This window comes from Euprymna scolopes, chromosome 18 (genome assembly GCF_053919585.1).
Source record: "Euprymna scolopes isolate OS-2025 chromosome 18, ASM5391958v1, whole genome shotgun sequence".
NCBI classification, from domain to species: domain Eukaryota; kingdom Metazoa; phylum Mollusca; class Cephalopoda; order Sepiida; family Sepiolidae; genus Euprymna; species Euprymna scolopes.
In genome coordinates this window covers 58,236,574-58,257,334 of record NC_136499.1, presented here as the reverse complement: position 1 = coordinate 58,257,334, position 20,761 = coordinate 58,236,574, and the positions used below count along the sequence as shown (strand labels likewise).

At 34.8% G+C, this 20,761-nt stretch overlaps 1 protein-coding gene across 2 annotated transcripts in view; it reads right to left on the bottom strand.

Moving 5' to 3' along the window:
- Positions 1-1,157: 1,157 nt before the first annotated feature.
- LOC145297625 (solute carrier family 12 member 9-like) overlaps positions 1,158-20,761 on the bottom strand; it is a 199,946-nt gene continuing 180,342 nt past the window's right edge. For both annotated transcript variants that reach the window (XM_080143711.1, XM_080143710.1), the window contains exons 7-11: positions 19,990-20,101; positions 15,017-15,174; positions 11,612-11,694; positions 4,180-4,304; positions 1,158-3,282 (exon numbers count right to left, since the gene is read on the bottom strand). In XM_080143711.1, the coding sequence (XP_079999837.1) occupies positions 1,935-3,282; positions 4,180-4,304; positions 11,612-11,694; positions 15,017-15,174; positions 19,990-20,101 (1,826 nt within the window). In that variant the 3' untranslated portion in view covers positions 1,158-1,934. The remainder of the gene's footprint in view (positions 3,283-4,179; positions 4,305-11,611; positions 11,695-15,016; positions 15,175-19,989; positions 20,102-20,761) is intronic.

Below are 20,761 nucleotides of genomic sequence, written 5' to 3'. Positions count from 1 at the left end.
ATTCATACTTGTGTTACATAGCATAAACAAAGGCTGACGAGAGTCCGACACAGGCGATCAACTATATGTCCCCTTACCAATGCTTTTCTGATCTTCTATGATGCATATAAATAACTATATTATAGAGTAAACATTAAAGATTGTTTTCGAGTATGTGTTTTATGTAAGCAGGCAAATTCCATATATAAATGGATGTAATTATCCGCAGCATAGGAACATAGAATAATTGACAAAAATACATAGAGAATTATCCGTTTATATCACAAGATTTGTCAATGCAAAACACAGATATTCCTGATATAAAATAAAAATAAAAATTATTGTAAAATAATATACAGTTGAATTTAAAAGCAGTTATTTACGGAATTCATATACACACACATACACGCGTACATATATATATATATATGCATACAAAAATAAATACAGGTTGTGCGTTTATTGTGTTACACTATATATTTGAAGATTCAAGATTTCAGATTCAGTCTGAATGGAAAGGTTGAGTCTAATATCAAGTTATAAATATAAATGAAGCGTTATATATCTGACTAGAGGAAACTCAATTTATTTAGCGCACAGGGCAAATATTTGAGGCTGTAGTGTAGAGGTAGAGTAACTAACTCCAGCATATTACAGACAATAATTATTTCAACATATGGATCCTATTTACAATGCCTCCCCACAGGGCAGAGTTAGACACCAGGGTCGTTTTTTAACGTGGAGAAAAGGAACAAAAATAAAAATTATCTCAGTCGTGAAGGATTTCTCCTCCCACTGACAGAACAAGAAATTGAAGTGCAGCATCTGAAGAACAGATACTACACTTTGATCTTGTCCATAAGGCCAAATTGCTTGTAATGTGCTAGAAGAAGTTACTCGATAACCATATATATATATATATATATATATATATATATATATATATATGTGTGTGTGTGTACACACTTACACCATGTATAAATTTTTGCTTTAACAGTAATCACTGTAGTTACATAGTATTCTTATGACAAGTAAGCTACACAGAATTAAACTGGCGAATTCCTTTGACGATGAAACAAAACAAACATTTCTATATAGCTTACTTGCCATAAGTGTTATTTTATAGTTCTGTGTATGTCTAGGAAAAAATTGAAAATTATTACTCAGTTATACCGTACTGTATCCAATAGTGCTCAATACTAAAATTTTTTATTAGTAGTGCAAATATGTCAATTACATCGCTTACATTTACATGTCAAGGTTTTGACACAATGATTTTTTTCAGAACCGAAATTGTCTCTGAAGAGATCACCGAGTTGAAACATTGGCATGTTGGTGCAAACCAAATAATAGAAGCATTAATATTACATATACATATATATATATGTATGTATTGGTCGTTTTGTTAAGCTCATATGTTTAAGTTCTATAGATATCAGACAATTCTCTGATTCTGATATGTAATTCCAGAGCAATTACAACTGAAACAGATTCCAATGGCAAAAAAGGTATTGTAACAAGCAAATTAGTTTTAATTAAAGAATTACAGCCATTTCATCATCACTATACAATCAAAGCATTAAAATTACGAATCCTAAACTTGATACATATTACAAGACTACAAAATTCAGGCTTTGTAATTACCAATGCTTTGACTGTGTAGCGAAGAAGAAACAGCTGTAATTATTTAATTAAAACCTATTTGTTTGATTCAAAATCTTTCTTTTGTTGAAATCTGTTTTAATTTTTCAACTGATACTTGTATGTGTATGTGCATGGCTGTAAGCATGTGTATTTGAAAGCAAATGAGGTTTATACTTTTTTTTTCTCTCTTTTTTAAACGAATCCATCATTTTCCTGAATGGGCTTCTTTCCATCTTTAAAATAAAAAAAAATAAAAAAAATGATTTAGTTTTTAAAATAAATTTGATAGATAATAAAAAAAATAAAATCAATCACAACGTTGTCGATGTCACAGGGTGTAGGCCGTGCACATACATTGTGGGTGGCAGGCCATCCGACAGAGTTGTCAATTGACGGAGGTATTCCGGGTACAGTTGTATGTCCTTTGGGGGAGAGGGAAGATAGAGGAATGTCGTCACTGTTGAATTCGAATGAGACAAGATGAGTTTATTAATCATGTCCAAAGTGCCATCGTCGAGAGAGTCAAACTCGTGCATTGTTTCTTCCAAGCTTTCCGGATGAGGCCCTGTGCTACGATACTGGGCCAAGATGTCATCCCATGTAACAATCTTGATCCGCGCTAAAATCCGCAGTTGTCGAAGGAAGTCATCGAGCTTTTCCTCTTTTTCCAGCGTGTTATCGTTCTGCGTGTCGACACAAAGGAACACTCGCAGTTTGGTGCAACGTTTCCACGATGGGACCATGTGCTGGATGCAGGCCAGCTGCAGCAGGTAGAGACAGGTGTTGTCAAAATAGTTGGACGTTTCCGGTTGGAAAAAGTTCAGCGGCCACACATCAATATATTGGTCGTTCTTGCTGTTAAAGATAGCCCGCTTATCTAACTGGCTAAAATGGCGACATAAAGAGACATTCTTCATCAGCTTAAGCGTATCCCGGATGAAGCTGACGTATTCACCAGGTGCCGATATCATCCGATCATCAGTGTCCATACGGATATCACCAAAGTTGTTCTCCAATTCCTGCAAATTTCCATTTTCGACGGCACCAAAAAAGCGTCGGTAACGGATTCGCGTTTTCATGAGACCATCAGTTGGAGTTGTATCGTCGTAGAATCCGAGGCAAATGGTGTTTGGCTTCATACCTCCAATACCTGAAATCCGGATCAAATGGATGAGGCCTTCGGAGACTGTACGTGCCATGGTTACTTCAGGGAAGGCTTTTATCTTCAAATAATCGATCAATGACAACCACTTTGGGATATCGTCTTGGATCGGATCACGTACGTGGTCATTGAGTGATCCTATCTTAACATGGCCAATGATGTAGAGTCCACCCTTTTTAACGTCATTGATGTAGTCCAGAAGCTCACATGACTGGCGAGGATGGGCTACCATGAGAAGGATCTGGGGCCGCCAGAATTTGACGTGGTCCTTGCGGCTGTCTAACATGAGAAGGTATTTACGGACCTGGTGGAAAATGAGAGCTTGGCTGATGGAACCCCAAGAGGTTGGCATGGATCGGACATGAAGGACGATGATCAGCACCAGCATGAGGACAATAGAGATGGTTGTATACAAAGCACTTATGTAGAAACACATGATCATGGCCCCAATCATGCCGAGAAGACAGGTGTGCCAGGAGAAGTATTTGAACGTCGGCCTACAATGAGACGAAAACGAAAATATAACAAAAATAATTAGACATTCGATTATAGAAATTGCTTTAAAATCAATTTTTATAAAAAATACATAGAATATGTATTCCAACTCCAATTTTTATTATTAAATGATATGCTTGAAATTATTTGGTTATTTGAAGATATCGGCTGATTTAAATGCACAAAACATTGATGTTATTGTTTCTTTCCTTTTTTTTTGGAACTTGTACCTCCTTGACATACATAAACCTGACAAACCAGTACAGCAGCAAAATTTCACCTCTTCACTGTAGAGGTCGCTACATGTTGGAAAGCCTTCTACTCTAATAACTTCTTAACCTCAAACTGCTACACTATGGAATTCCCTCCCAATTTTTGTTTCCTTGATTGTACTAACATGCAGAAGTTTAAATGCAATGCTCATCTCCTCACATAGTCCCATATAGTATCCATGTTCATACAAGTAGCAATAATCTCTTTTTTGTGGTGAATAACAGTAAAACAAGCTGAACATGCAAGGTCCCCCTCCACGAGTGAAAAATTTACTTTCACCATGACTAATATTTGTGCAAAATTTTTTTATAAATCCAAGGTATGGTTATTAAGGTGCAAAGAAATGATTTGGGGACAATTTAACCTCCATAATAGCGCCTAGAAGGGACAACCAGAGTTATCCTGGAAAATCCGTTCTGACAAAAATTTACTTTCACCATGACTAATGTTTGTGCAAAATCTTTTAAAAATACAAGACGTGGTTATTGAGAAAAGTGCAAATGGACGAACGAGAGTGAATTACTAGATCCAGTCCCTAAATAAAGATAAATAAATATCCGATTAAGTTTGCGTGTGTTTTATAGGCAAATTCTAGTCACAAAGATTTTGTAAAAGGAAGGCGTTACCTGAAATTGGGCGCCGAAGCAATGTCAAGTCCAAGACAGGCCAGATTTGTAGAAGCATATGACAACAGAAAACTGATAGAAGTGAATGGTGCAATAGCATTCAACGAACCAATCAACAAAACAAGCTGCAAAAAGAGAAAAAAGAAGAAAAAACATGTAATCACTACGGAGAAAAAGAACAGTTTGAAAAGAATATTGAAAGAATCTCTTCAGTGCTTGAAGAAAAAAGCTCAGTCATTTCTATTTAAAAAAAAAAAACTATCGGAAAGAATTTGAAGAATTTATGAATAGTAATCACAGCATTTGATTTAATTATGAAAACATAGTGTTATATATTAGGATCCTAGGTCAGCAAGTAAAGATGATGTTAACTAGTATGAATTTTGGTAAGAGTTACATAGTACATAGATAACCTGGTAGCAAACGGAAATGAAACCACCTGCGACTAGATTGATTGAAGCAGTGGAAAGCGTTCCAAGGATTATCTCTTTAAACAAAACACACTAGAAATGCAGGTATCGAATAATATGACAGAAATTATGGCATGTGTTCAGGGGATGGAACAGGGTTTCTAGTCAGTCGGATTCAGAAAGCAAGACAGAAGCGACATGTGTCTGAAAATGTAGAGAAAATCTAAATGAATGTCACTTTGATGTCTGCCATCTGAGTCTCTCATTATTTCAGGAAGTCAGTATCACAGACTGGCTGTCAAATCCTTATTTTCTCCTCTGAGGAAAAGATACTACTCTCGAAAATTAGGGACATCAACACCTACCATCTTGTACAATCCATTATGTTGGTAAATAAACCTAAATGTGAAAGTCCCCTACATCAAAGTGACAATGTGCCTTGTTTGGGGTGAAAATGTAATAATAAAAAAAAAAAAAACAGAAAAAAAACTGAAAATATTTTATAATATTGTCATTATTCTTTTATATACTAATTCGTGTCCACAGTGTTTCCTACAAATCACATTGATATAGTCTTCAAACACAACTCCTTTCACATCAGAAAGAATTAATTTTAGCCCTTCTTTTCGTCTCTCCCCTTCACGAACAAAGTTTCTCTCTCCAATAAAACCTTTGAAAGCCAACACGTCTTCATTGTGTTTCTATGCATGAGTAGATTAATTGGGTTAAACAGAAAATTAACGACCACAAAGAGTCGTGGCGCACGCATGGAAAAGTGACGATCGAAAGTGTAAAACCAGCAACTGTATAACACGTGTATAAATGACTGTTTTGTTGATCTATCTCTTGACAGGCAAAAACACGTGTGCACTCTTCGCATTTGTTGAAAACGGCATGTGCAAATTGTTCATTTAATGTTTGTTAAACGTTGAAACTGTTACAATAGAAGCCGTTACAATGTAAATTTTTCTGTCATACATAGTATAGATTCCCTATGATTTATCTTCCTTAGTCAGTCTTTATTTCTTTGGGAAGTTCCCACAGAGACATCACTAGTAAATTTCCACCAATGCTTATCTCCCAACTCCTTTCACATAAGAAAGAATTAATTTTAGCTAGTGTTGTGCCGATGAATCGGAATCGGGAATCGGTTAAATCGGTAATTTTCGGGGAATCGGAATCGGCATCGGAATTATAAATATTTATTTCTTTTAAACTATTAGTAAAACTAAACTCTATAGATCTACGTACTCGTTATAGAATGAAGTTCTCATAACAAAATCACGTAATTTCATTAAATAGTTTTTGTTTTACGCTCCCTTGACTAATTATCGCAGTTTTTTTAGGAAGATTCCGAATTTCCCAAATCGTTTTTACGGCATAAAATAAAAACTATTTGATGAAATTACGTGATTTTTTTATGAGAACTTCATTCCATAACGAGTACGTAGAATATATATTTTTTTTCATTTTTCATTTTTTAACATAGTGTAAACTGCACAAGCACCCTTTTTTAATACGTGAAGACAGTTTAGAGCTTCATCCTAGATCTAAAAATAATTTAGTTTTTAGTGGGTTTACAAATATCGTCCAAAAGTAGAATTTCAATGAGGGGGGACTTTTAAATGTAAATATAATTTCTTTTTCAATCTGAAAAATTTCTAAATGTTTTCTCTTTATCTATTTTATCCAGACTTTGATAAATTCATTGTGAGATATTCATGTATATTTTTAACTTTTCCGGAAACCCGAGAAAAATGCGACGGTGTCAGACAATGTGGCTCCAGGAAAATAAAATAAAACTCTATTCGTTTGAAATCTTTTCATATTAAACTCCTTGAGAAATTTGGCAAGTGGGTGTGAAAAAGTATTGTTGTCGAAACCAACGGCATCGAAGGTGTTAATTACCCCATAATACTTTCAACTCAACTTTTGAGTGAGATTGGCGGGCTTCAGCGAGGCCTCCGTGATATATATATATATATATATATATATATATATATATATATATATATATATCTCTCACGGAGGCCTCAGCTTCAGACGGCATTGGCGCCGTCGTAGCAATCCTTAAGTATAAACATAAACAATACCGGCAGAATCAAAGAAAATCACACGGGAAGCATATTTCAAATTAAATCAAAGGCCAAGCCTTTTCACAATTTTGCCCATTCCTTGTTGGTCCCCCCGATTTATCGGAGAGGGACTATAGTTTTCAGTGGCGTTAGTCCGTTCGTTCGTCCGTTCCTCCGGATGATTCCCGGATAACCGTCCATTACTTTTTTCTGAAATTTTGCCACAAGTTGTACTCCAATACGTAGATGTGCACAACATCGAGTTTTTTTTTTAAGAAAACTCTCGTTGCTCCCCCAGGGGCTGAAAAGGGGTCAAAAATGCCCAAAATGGCAAAAATGACACTTTTGGCCCCATAACTTTTTTCCCGTCCATTAGATTTTACTGAAACTTGTCCAAAATGTGAAGGCAATTGTTGCAAATGTAAATTCAGTATCGCTGACCCTGGCAAAACTCTGGTTTGCGCCCCCCAGGAACTTTTAGGGCTAAAAACCACCCTTTTTTTAGGCTCTTTTTTTCATATTTGTCTAAAATGTGATTATGTATCTCTATTTAGTGTTTTTTTATGGTGCTGAACTCAAATTTACATGTCTTAAGGCCTGAAACATAGCCGTTTGTCCATTTTTACAAGTAATCAGCTCCCCATGGGGGCAAAAGAGGTAAAAAAATACCTCAAAATGACTCTAAATAGACAAAATTAACATTTTTCAGAATAACTTTTCATCCATTCATTAGATTTTTCTGAAACTTGGCAAAACCATGGGCATACCTGATATACACCTGATGGAAGTATCACTGACCCTGGGAAAAATCAGAGTCACAACCCCTGGAGGTTTTAGGGCTAATATTGGGTGTGGAGCAAAAGTTGAACTTAGTCATTTTTCTGAAAACTTTTGAAAATTTTTTTTTCACTCAAAATTGTTTTTTTATCAGTTATGTATCACTTTTTTTATCACTTTATTCGATCCCCCCTCCTCACATAGAGGGGGACCATGCATGCACGGCTTGTTATATTTGTCAATACCGATTGCCGAGTGAGGGAGCAACAAACATACCGACAAAACCCAACACTTTTATATTCTACTTTTCATTTAATTAGCAATAATGTTTGATATTATTTTTCTGGGCAAAATATTTCTTTAATTTTAGACAATTCTTTCGCTACTTTGAAAATAAACTGCATTCTTCTAAAGGTTACCTAGCGAATTTTCGCAAAGTTTCAATTTTTGTTTTGTTTATTTTACGCATATAAAATAAGTTTAGATCTTCTTTAGTTTTACTAATAGTTTAAAAGAAAGAAATATTTATAATCGGTACAAACAATTGAAAATGAACTTTTTAAAAATATTAAAAGAATCGATTTGGGAATCGGAAATTAGGCACAAATTTTTCCGATTCCAATACCGATTCCGATACCCCCAAAATTACCGATTTATCCGATTCCCGATTCCGATTAATCGACACAACACTAATATAAAACGATTAGGAATTTAAAATAGACGGTCAGTTTCACAAATAAATATAACGTAACATGAGCTGTAGTGTGTTACCAATTTTAAATTATGTGCGCTTATTGGGGATAGGGTGTCTACTTTTTAAGCGATTACACATGGTTTTACAATGTTGCAAACCGAACTTAATTTAGTGGGAAACACTTTAGTTAATATCCATAAAGAATTAGGATGGCCAGAAATGATGATCATTTTACGTTAAATTTATATTCGAAACTGATCCTACACTCTAAATTCTAAATGATCGCTTTTCTTTCCGCCAATTAAAAAAATGTTCTAACACGTAATCTATAAAAGTAATATTTCATTTTGGAATAGGGATTTAGCTGCGAGAGAAAGCACAGAAAGCTCACGCAATCTCACGTTAAAAATGGTTTTCATAATAGTAATATTAGTATTTAGAAATTCGTTCGTAACAATGAGATGTGGCTTTGCTAAGTGGCGTTGTTAAATATATTGTTCTTACATCGTTTTCTTATTTTGCCTACCAATCTTCGAATATTTTCCACTATTCATGTAAGTAGCATGTTATACAGTAAATACGAACTGGTACAATATAGCTTTGTTTTAAAATCAAAATAAATGTTTTGTTGTGTTACAATTTTTAATCAATTACAAGGCAAACATTTGAGATAAAATATACGCGGACATTAACCAGGGGTTTATGTAATAATTTGAAAATTTACGAAAAAACAAACAAAAAAAATCTCTAATTAAATATGTATAAATTTTACAAGAATCGGAATCGGGAATCGGAATCGGGAATCGGATCGGAATCGGAAATTTTGAACGGAATCGGAATCGGGAAAAATTTTGGCATTGTCCCATCACTAATTTTAGCCCCTCTTTTAATCTCTCCCCCTCACAAACGAAGTTTCTCTCTCTAATAAAACCTTTGAAAGCCCACAGAGACATCACCAGTAAATTTCCACCAATGCTTATCTCCCTTTGCATTGTAGCTGTTTACTTCCAAACCACATAGCACATTTTAAGCATACAGTAATAAATATTGCCTTTCTTCTAAGAGTAGAATTAAACTGCATTTGCATTATTGGTTCTTATTTAGAACTAGCAGGGGTACCCGGCATTGCCTGGGTGTTTAGAGCTGTACATGTTGGGCAGGGGGGGATTAAAACAAAAGAATAAGCGAAGTAAGAACCCTGTTTAAATATTAAATAAAAAAAACAATGTTAAATCTTCTTTAAAAAAAATCATTGCCCGGGTGTTTGTGTTGGGGGGGGAGGGGGGGGGCTTAAAAAAAAAAAAAAACAGTTTTGGTACGTAGTTAGGATCGAACCCGAAGCCCTGAGGTGAAGGTTGAAAAGAAAGTGTGCAAAAAAAAAACTGATACGTTACCCGCTCGGCCAACAAAGAGCAACTGAAACACGTTTGAATTTATTTATTTAAGTATTAAAAATAGAATTGACATGTGCCCACAATAAAAGTTAACTCTGCTACTTCTATTTGACCTCATTAATGAGGTCAAATAGAAGTAGCAGAGTTACCTTTTGCTGCGGGCCAGATTTGGGTTTGTTTACACAACTTTGGCTGGTTGTTTCTCCAAGATGTTGAGGAGGGGGGAAACCAGCTCCCCACTGTCCAGATTGAATAGCAATTGTCTGATATAAGGAATTTGGCCCCACATTGATCAAAGCTGATTGCTTCTGGACGTTCCCTGGTGTGATTGCCGGGAACAGAGCCTTAGCTTTGAATTAGTTTTGGTTTTATACAAAAAAGCTGAACGAACACAAGACAGGATGAAATAGCAATAATTTTGTAAAAATCGACGTAAATAAATCTAGACACAACGCGCGTTTGCAAATAGTACATATTATGATCTAGGGGCTATATAAACAGTTCTAAGCGATAGTACCCCTCCCCCTGAAACGTCGGCGAAAAAAACCCTTTTCGAGACATACAAAAAAATGCGCGCGCATTTGCCTTTTATATATATATATATATATAGATTATAAAAACAAAAGTACAAAAAAATCTTTATGATGTACGTATGCGTTATGGAACACAAATATCATATTCCAAAATTAATGTAAATTGATCAAGTAGTTTTATTTTTTTTTTTAGATGAGGACTGATAATTTATATTATTGTGACTATTCTTCTCATCTTGGATGTTATGTCTGCAAAAAACCATGATACAATATACAAAAGTGCTATGTAATAATATCTTGTCAAATTTGAGAATCTGCACAAAATTTCAAACAGAACCCTTTATTTAATCCATGGGGCAGCATGCTCTCGTTCTGTCAGTCATGAATGGATAGAAGTCTTAAATAATTTGCAGTTGTATTTTCAGTGTTGCATGCACTGAGGATTGAACCTTCAACCTCCAGAAGAGTGTAACTTTCAATTAAATTTTACCATGTAATTTTCCCACTATAGCACTATACCACTATAGTATGTGTCCTTGTGGACTGCAACAATGTGAAAATAATACTCCAGATGAGGAATAATAAACCCGAATAATATGTACAATGTTAAAGTTTGCATGAATAGTACAGGGTGGAATGATAAATTTATGCCCTAAGGAAAATAACACAACTTTATTTAAAAAATTTCATTGAAAAAATCAATTCAGGTAATTTGATTTTGTTGTAGAACTAACATCTAGTCAATGTAACCGCCTTCAGCCTTAATCACCACCTCAATATAGGTCCGGAATCGGGAGCTTGCCTTTTCCACAAGCGCTGGCAAGAGCTTGGCAAGTACTCGGTGGATGGTGACAATTAAGCTGGCTTTGGTGTTGTAGCAGGTCATGTTGATGATGTTCTTGACATGTGGTCAAACGTAGTAGTCTAGTGCGTTCAGATCGTGGGAGGACGGCAGCAGTGAGAGAAGAGTATAAAGTCGTAGCACTCCTTCTGAAGTCAAGCCTCGGTTTCTTTGGACTTGTGGACCGGCACGGAGTTCTGCTGCCACACTCAGGGTCAGCCAGCGGCCACCTAATTGCACCAGGGGATCAATACACTCTTCAGCACATCCAGGTACACTTTGGTATTGATTGTCAAGATGTGAGCTGGCATGATGTTGCTCTCACTTGAAACCATACAAAAGACCATAACCGTGGCCAGAAACTTTGTTGAGCTGCGTCTTAAAGCGTTGAACCGCCTGGATTTGTATTTTGAAGGTAATGGCAATTGTCCTGTTGTCATAACTTGAATCGGTAGAGAGCATGAGTCTCCAATCTCGCTCGTTGAACATTGTGTCACTTTCAGACGTGATAGAAGGCTCCTATCACTCTTATGTTTTTTTTTTTTCTACTTCCACAACTGGTCAACTAGTAGATGGTTTGCAGCAAAAAAAGAAAACCGGTTTTCATCAAATGGAAATGGAATCATGCCATCTTTTCTATGGTGACAATTTTATCGTAATTACAGGAATTCCTTTTAAAAATAAAAAAGGTTGTGTTATAGGACTTACCTGCACAAACAACCAAGTGACAATGACTGCAATGTAGGGATTTCCACCTTTTGTGGTTATTTTGGCTGGATTCAAAATAAACCCTGTAACAGAAAAAATTCATACCTAAATAAATAAATTTAATTTTTTTTTAATTTATTCAATTTAATTTAATCAGCATAGCTTAAAACATATGTTTCATCGCCATTAAGAAGGGTGCGGGAAGAGAGAAAAAAAAAAAAGGAAGGTAAGCAAACAAAGAGGGAGGGACAGGTGCTGTGAATTTAGATGATTGTAAAAACAGTTGAACAACACCTGTCCAACTTCGTCTTAAATTGATCTGCTATTGGTGCGGTGACGACCTGAAGTGGCAATCTATTCCAGAGAGCTGACATATGGATGAAAAATGTGGCTTTTCATCAATATAGCTGAAATCTCTGATGAAACAGCTTTAGGTTGTGTCCTGTCAGCTCAGGATCAGGTGTTGGGATAAAGAGAAGATACTGAGGGAGGTCAGAATGGCCATAAAAGAATGTTATAGGCCAAAATTAGGTCTCGGCAGCGAGAAAATGTTCGGCTGCTGCAGACAGGTCTCATAAGGATTGTTTGTTTGTTTTACGACATATCAACCCTTTTCAGGTTATTTAATGCCGAATCCAGTGATTTTGAAGAACAATTTTTTAATAAAGTGTATTTGTTTTTTTAAGTCGGTTTCTATTTAACCCATAGTTGGGACCCTAACAGGTACTACCACTCCGAGTCAGAGTGGACCTGGGAGCAATGGCAATTAAAGGGTGGCTCCACACTCCCCAAAGTCCGCAAGCTGTGGCCTCACCATCGGATATAGTTTAAGGTCATATCCAGGACTATCTCCTAAGGAAGGTCACAAAAACCTTGCACTGACTGGGTTGCCAGCCTCTACACTCACTCCAGATGCTGAATGTCACGAACCAAGTATAGAGATGGTGCCTGGATGCAATACACCAACATAAGTCAGCCAAGCGATACATAGAGAAAAAGATCTCCAAAGTTACGTTGGCGAAGGTGTGTTTAATGAGAAAAAGGGTACTCCTTGCCTAATTGGCAGCCTGACTGCAGGGACTCAAAGGCTTGAACACAGAATCAACCAGCATCCTGAGATCTCTGGTCTCCTCAACACAGAATCTCCCGCATCACTTCCCATTCTTATATTATAATCAAAATGAATTAGTTATTTAAATCAAGATAGCATTTATCTATCTACTATTATATAAAATCAACTTGAAAACAATTTCACTCAAAGGTACTTTATGTACCTGACAATGTTCTTAGATAGGTTTTGTATCGGGAATGTCTTTAATAAGTATTGATAATCAGAATAATCTGATGAAAGAAGAAACAGGCAATTTTGACTAAAGTTAACACCTTACACAGCCTAACATCACAAGTGGATTTGAGAAGTTTTACCACACACGCCTGAAGATGTAGATAAATGATTAATTTTTGCATGTTATGCTTAAAGTGTGTTCGTAGGAGTGTTAATGACTGCTGTCTTAATGTGGTGTAATTTGATTCGAAAAAAAAAAAAAAAAAAATAACGCACGAGAATTCTTCCCGACAGGCAAAAGCGAGAAGAGGAAGGGAGCAGGTGGACTGTTGACTACTGGTTGGCTCAATGGCTGTTTTATTTACTTTTTTTCTATATTACTATCAAAATAAATTACTGCTATTTAAAACAATAACACAAAATAATATTTGTAAATACCTCATATATAGTACTGACAAATGAATGGCTTATTAGCATAGCTATTCTTTTTAAACAATTCATAATAAATTAATGTTTGCTGTTATACATTTGTAATTTTAGTATGCTATTTTGTCTCTATACTGGGTGCGGCACAAATAAAGACTTTTGAAAAAAATTTTATTGCTTCAAGCAGTGATTTGTAGTAACATTTTTTTCATTAACTTTACTTTAATCCATCATGTTAATTTTGGTGCTTCTATATTTAACGAATGAAGTTTGAAAATCAAAATATTGAATGCAACAAATGGTACCTACACAATTGTCATGTCGCAAATAGTATATTCCAAAATTACGGAAAACGATAAGGTAAAAATATAATTAATATTAAATTCACAGGTGGTCCCCAGTCACCTGTAATGTTTGGTGCAGTTGTGGCAAGGATTGGTTGGTTGGTTGGTTTTGTTTTACGGCATATCAACCCTTTTCGGGTTATTTAATGCCGAATCCAAAGATTTTGAAGAAAATTTTTTTAATAGAATATATTTGTTGTTTTCACGTCCGTTTCTATTTAACCCATAGTTGGGACCCTAACAGGTACTACCATTCCAGGTCAGAGTGGACCTGGGAGCAATGGTAATTAAAGGGTGGTTCCACACTCCCCAAAGCCCACAAGCTGGGGCCTCACCACTGGATATAGTTTAAGGTCATATCCAGGACCCCCATTGAGGGGCTTTTGCCCTCTGCAGGGGAAGCAGTCGGCGTATTCTAATGCCCCACCGACAGGGCCAGTTGTGGGAAGGAAGCCAGTACCTTCAGACAGCCTGATCTGGTAGCACCAAATACCCTAACAGATATTACCACTCTGGGCCAAAGTGGACCTGGAAGCAATGGTAACTAAGGGGCAACTTCACATTCCCTACAGCCCCTAAATGGGGTTTTACCACTGGATGTCTTTTAAAGTCATACCCAGAAACTAAGCACAACAGATGAACTAATGGGTCACATTACTTTCTAGTATATACTATACAACACGATTATGTTGACACACACGTTCAAATTAGATCAGTGAAGTTAAGCAATATTGGGCCTGGTCACTACCAGATAGGTGATCATTTGGGAATATCAGGAGCTGTATGTGCTCTCCACGTCTTGACATTGTTTCCAGTCATCCTGGAGTTTTTTTGTTTTATTTTTACAAAGGAGTCACCACTTATCAATCCCAGAGGCCACTCGAGGATAAGGGTTAAAGAGTGTACAGTGATCAAAAGGACAATATCATAGTTATTGTTAGAAGTGTAAATTTGGTTAGTTTGCCATACTGAATTGGTTGCGCAGCTCTTCTACATCAAAACATACAATAAAGCTCGATAATCCAATAAATTTCACTTGTAATTATTAATTATTTTTCTACTGGATAATTTTTGGAATTTATACTAATTTGACATAAGTCTGTAATAATGTTTTCACTTGAAATGCGTAGATTCAAGCGATCAAGGATCTGCAAAAGTATCCAAGAAGTGTATTAAGAATTAGTTCTTGCTACTTCGACTCGGGAGAGGTGTGGTTTAGAGATTGTGCAACCTTACATGCACAGGCACCATTTCACGAGGTATCCATTGTCTCTAAAGATTAAATGGAGACCATGCATATTAATGGCTTACTGATACAGTCAAAAGATCTGATGTATTTTTATCACTTACAAAAAAGATGGTCATTGGCCAATTTTTCCAAGACTCTTGATCCACCAATGAGATTTCCCAGAGCTGCAGATAAAGTGGCGGCGAATATTCCAATGGCTACAAATGGTTTCCAAACATTAACGGCTTGGAGGACAACGTAATCATTCTGGAGAAGAAATCTGAAAAAAAAAAAAAAAATAAAAAAAAAAAAAAATTTTCTATTATATAAAGGGCAGTTGTCTATGTCTAAGAGCCAAAAACTACTAAACAAAGACCCATCAAGTTAGTATATTCTTGATCAGAATTACCCTCGATAAATAATATCTAAAATTTAGAAAATATTTTTCATTCTTTGACTGGCATTTGATATTTATTTTTTTTTTACAGTTTTGTACTCTAATTTTTTTTTAGTCAACGAGTTACTTCCTTTATGCTGATTTGAGAAGTCTACATAAAAGAGAATTACCTGTAAAAGTATGTGCATGTGTTCAGAAAGAGGAATAGGCTGAGTGAAAGAGAAAAAAATAGCGGGGAGAGGAAAAGATAGAGAGAGAAATAAAAAGAAGTTATTTAGAAATATTTTACATTTTTGCACTGAGCAAAGCCAGGTAGATATACCAGTCTATTATATAAAGGGCACCTGTCTGTGTATTTGTGGATGCAGATAAAACTTAAAACATACACAATCCCCTATAAAGTTTTTTTTTTTTTTTTAACCAGTGTAACCCTGGACAAATAAAATTTAAACTTTTGCAAAGGATTCATTCTTTGGGGGGTGGGGGGAAGGGTTAAATGGCTATTTGTATCACTGAATACTTAAAGAATTAAATATGTTTTTAATGTTATTGTGTATTAATACAGCCCAAGATAGGAGCCAGCATTTTTTTTTTTTTAAATTGAAAGACATTAACTGAATTTAATTCGCTGTTTCTTAACTAGTGTAATTTCTTTACAAAGAACGGGTGGGGAAGTAGTACTCTGGAAGCATCCATAATTGTTTTTGGCACTTTCAGTAGAACTGAAGGTCTTCTAAGTTTTATTTTTTAAATCGTCACATAAAAAAAAGACTTTCTCTTTGAGGGGTTAACCAAAAAGAAAATTACCACTATTTAGCATCTATTTAAGTTTTACAGTTCTGGGCAATGCCAAGTAGCCATGTTAGTAAAAAAATAAACAGATGACAAATTTATGTTTTGTATGACAAAATGAGTTGTTATATATCCTTTGGTAAAGTACTTTAAAGTGCATATTTTTTTTTTTTTTTTTTTTTTTTTACATAGGAGTCACCACTTATCAAGACCCTGAGGCCACTCGAGGATAAGGGTTATTGACTATACTACAGTAATCAATGGTATAATATCGTAGTAGTTGTTATTAATGGAAATTTAGTAGATTGGATTACTTAAAGGGGGCGGTTCATCAAGAATTTGTTTATGTTGGACTTGAAGACAACCAAGTTGTTGGGCAAGTTGAAGAAGCTTTGTATTCCCATGAAAGTTTTTTGAAAAGAAAAAGGATAATGATGCAATTGACATTATGCATTCAATATATATGTTGGAATACCTTGCTACTGCAAGGTATTCCAACATATATATTACGATATTAACACACCCTTGCCACAGACAACAATTCTTTCTCCACCCCATTTCTCGTTTCTATATACACATGAATCGAGGTTTGCTTTGGTGGTTTGTTTTACGGTATATAAACCATTTTGGGGTTATTTAATGACAAATCCAGTAATTTTGGAAAAAAGGTTTTAGGCGTTAAGTTCTTCACATTTTCAAATATTTACTCATGGTATTTGGTTTGGTTGTTTTGTTTTATGGTATATCAATTCTTTTCAAGTCATTTAATGCTGCACCCAGTAATTTTGAAAAAAATATTTAATGCTTCAAGTTCTTTATATCTTTAAATATTTAATACATGGTGTTTGGTTTGGTTGTTTTGAAGAAGAAAAAAATCTTTCATATTTTTGTCTTTGCATAACATGATTGAGTTCAGCAAAGGGGGAAAAAATAAAGACAATAACATTAACCTTTGGTGCACTTTAGGCCAGGAAGCTGGTTCTTTAGACAGTCTGATTTCCTTCCCCCCCACCGCCCAAGCAACAATTCTTTCACCCTTCCTCATCTCACTCATTCCTACTCACTCACACGTGGATTAGAAATAAATGCAAATCATTGTTAAGAATTATTCCAACGATTTGCCACGTGGCCTTGATTGAAGACTTTTGTCATCAACTTTCTATCACTTTGCCATTTATTTCTGCTGTTTAACTCTCTCTCTCTGCTGATAGCGAGGTCAACTCTATGGAATACAATAAAATATCTCAAAATAAATCTTCCAGGGTGTCCAAAAAGTCACTGAAGGGTTGAAAATCTTTGTCATTTTACCATTAATGATTTTTTTCTCCCTCTATTTCAGATATTTTAATATTTTGGATAAGAATAGCATTGAACAATGTAGGCAAGTTGTAAAATTGTTTTACCAAAATCAGGGGTCAATTAGTTTGACTCAAAGAGCTTATCTACAGCATTTTCATGTAAGAGATAGCCAAAGTCACAACACAATTCGAAACATTGTGCACCATCTTTGTTAAAAAACCTCAAACCCTGCAAGAATTGAATGAAAACATCAGGAACGAAATAAAGGAGTTAAATCGCAATCCAGAGATTCTGCAATTTATGAATAATGTTTGGAAGAGCACAAATATGTGAAGCTGAAAATGAGCAACATTTAAAAGACATTATTTTTCATGAATAAAGGTTGTTTGAATTTTGCATTTTTTTTTTAATTTAAAAAATCAAAATACTAATAGATTCTGTTGTGTGTGTGTGTGTGTGTGTGTATGTGTATGCGTGTGTGTGTGTGTGCATATTTGCTTGCATAAAATTAGTAATGTAGGTTAAAAAAAAATCATTACTATGTGCGTGTTAAAGAGAAATGAATAAAAATTAAAAAACTAAACTTTTTCAGGTTATCATTAGGTACAATTAGAAAAGTTGTCTCCCATAACTTAATTTAGCAGGAATTATCTCCCATTGTATTAGTGACAGGCAGTTTTTTTTCTTTTTAACTAGCCATGTTCTTGAAGTCCCAATTGCCCTTGCTTTTAGCCTTGAAAGTCAAGTAAGAAAGATAGCGCTTTTGGTTCACTATTGTTGACTTTTTTTTTTACTAATACTATCGGTTTTTAAAAAAATATAGATTTTCTATTACCAAAAAAAATTGCAGTGTTATTGTGGATTAATACCCTCAGTTATGCCTCTCTCTAAAAATAAAAAAATTAAAAAAAAGAGATTCTATTTTTTTTTGGCATGTGTGAACACTAAAAAGCTTGACAGAAAGAAAAGTATTTTAGAATCAGTTTCACATATAAATTTCATGTAAAATTAGCCCATTTCTGAGTCATAGGACAACTAACAGAAATTAATTTTTTTTGTTATGAGAGTTTAATTCTGTGCTATCTTTTTTTTTTTGGGGGGGGGAGTAGGTGATCATATTTCAACCTTGTCACTAAAAATTTTTGTTAACTGCCCTAAAAGTGAGAATGGCCCTGAAATAAGCTATCATTATAAATTTACTTAGGAAATTGATTCCCCAAAATAAATTATAAAATATTTGTTTTTATTTTGTCTATGTTTTCTTATTTCTGCTAACTTTTTTCAGGGTGTTCACATAAGCTAAAAAGAGAATTATTTGAGCGGAGGGAGGGGGGGCGTTAGCTGAAGGTGATAATCTACAAATTTACTATAAATTTAATAATATAAGTTTTATGAATCAAATTTTTCAATCAACTTTTAAATTAGGCATATACTTATGATATTGTTTAATGTTATGTCTATTATAATTTCAAGAAAACTTCATAAACTTTACTTATGTTATACCTATTATCACAGTATCAAAATGATAGCAGGGTTTTGTTGAAAGATTAAATGTTTTTTTTTCAGCAATTGTGATTATGAAAAAGAAAAAAAAAATTGAAAACATTATAAGACAGAAAAAATAAAGACATTTTTCTCTGATAAAGACCCAAAAAGATTAAATCTGGACACTATAAGGATATACATGCAGAGTTGGAGACTTTGATGATATGGCCACATTCAAAGAATAGATGAGAGTTCTTGGGTCAGTAGATGTAGAACAGTTAAGGTAGCAGGTCCAGTTCATAGGGGGGGAACCCATAAAACATTGAAGAAGCAATGTTTTTGACATACTAAAAGGGGTATGACAACAAAGATTTACGCGATTCTATTTATAACCATCGGTGATAAGAATGAACGAATCAAATGTCAGAATCGTTTTATAAAATATAGTGAATCTCTTTGAATTTTTTAGTGACAGCTTTTCGTCTTGACACAAGAAGACCACTGTACTATGCTGATCCTGACAGGATTAATTTTGACCTAAAAAAGTTTCTTTGATTGGATTTATGCAGCCATTTTTTGTTTTTGCCTGAGAAAAGTACAGTTTTCTATTTCAAGAATAGTTCATTCAAGTGATCAAAATGGACTTAAGAGAAGGAGGGATAAATATAGACCTGGGCAGAGATAAGCTATTCATATTATTTGGATTTATAGAACTACTGTTTTCATCTTGAGTGTGACTTTCACAACATTTCGGTCGATGTAACTTCCAACTGTCTTCAAGTGTATCTTGTCTAACTCAAGAATTTGGATAGAATTTTGAACGGAACCCTTTATGTACTTCACGAGGGTAGCATGCTCTAGTTCTGTCAGCCATGACTGGATAGTAATTCGCAATTGTATTTTTTGATCGCACACACTGAGAATTGAACCTTCAACCTTCAGAAGAATATCACTTTTACAATTGAGAATTTAGAAATGTCAGAAATAAGTTAGTTTGAAAGTTAAACTATATTACAATAATTTTTTTAGTTTCAACAAATAAACAAAGTTTTCAAAAAATCTACGATTACTCATAAAAATCCATTGAGCAACTGAAACAAAAACTGAGATTGATTTTTTTACCTTTCACATGAAGATCCGATCATTAAGGAGAGAATGATGTAGGTCGTGAAGGTGAAGGTCATAGCACCTAACGTCCCATATGGAATAGAACGACTTGGATCCTTTAACTCACCTGCAGGAAAAAGAAAAATTAATTAAATGCTGGATCCCTTTTTAAGAAGCTGTTATCAAATTCTACAAATTCCCAAATTGCAATGATTATTGCACATCTGTAAATAATTAAATTCAAACATATCAACCATCTTAATGCGAATGCAGAAAAGAAATTAAAACTGAAACAAAAGATACTAGTGTATATTGCGAACCAGATTCTCATAAATGTCTGGTAGGGCTAGACCGGAAACTTAACACAAACCACCAGACTATGTTAAGCGCTGGTCAAGTTGAACAGCCAATCAGAATACGACAACAAACACAATTAGCCTTTAAGAAGTTGAGTAGACAAATTTTGATAAATTGGAAGAAAACAAACACAAAACATTTTAGTTATTAATTTTAAATCATGGAGTAGCATATGGCAATTAAACTATGTTGGATATGTTAAGAGAGATGCCAGAGCAAGTCAATGGAAATGAGGTACAGGACATGGCCACAACCCCCCCCCCCCAAAAAAAAAAAAATCTGAAGAAAAGAATGTATGATGGATTCAGAACATATCATTATCAGTTGAGGAACTAACTCCCTCCCTCCCCTGAAAAATTAATTTTTAATCATGAGTAAATCTCTCGATGGGGGCTTTTTCTTTACAGTAATAGCTCTTGATGTGTCAAAG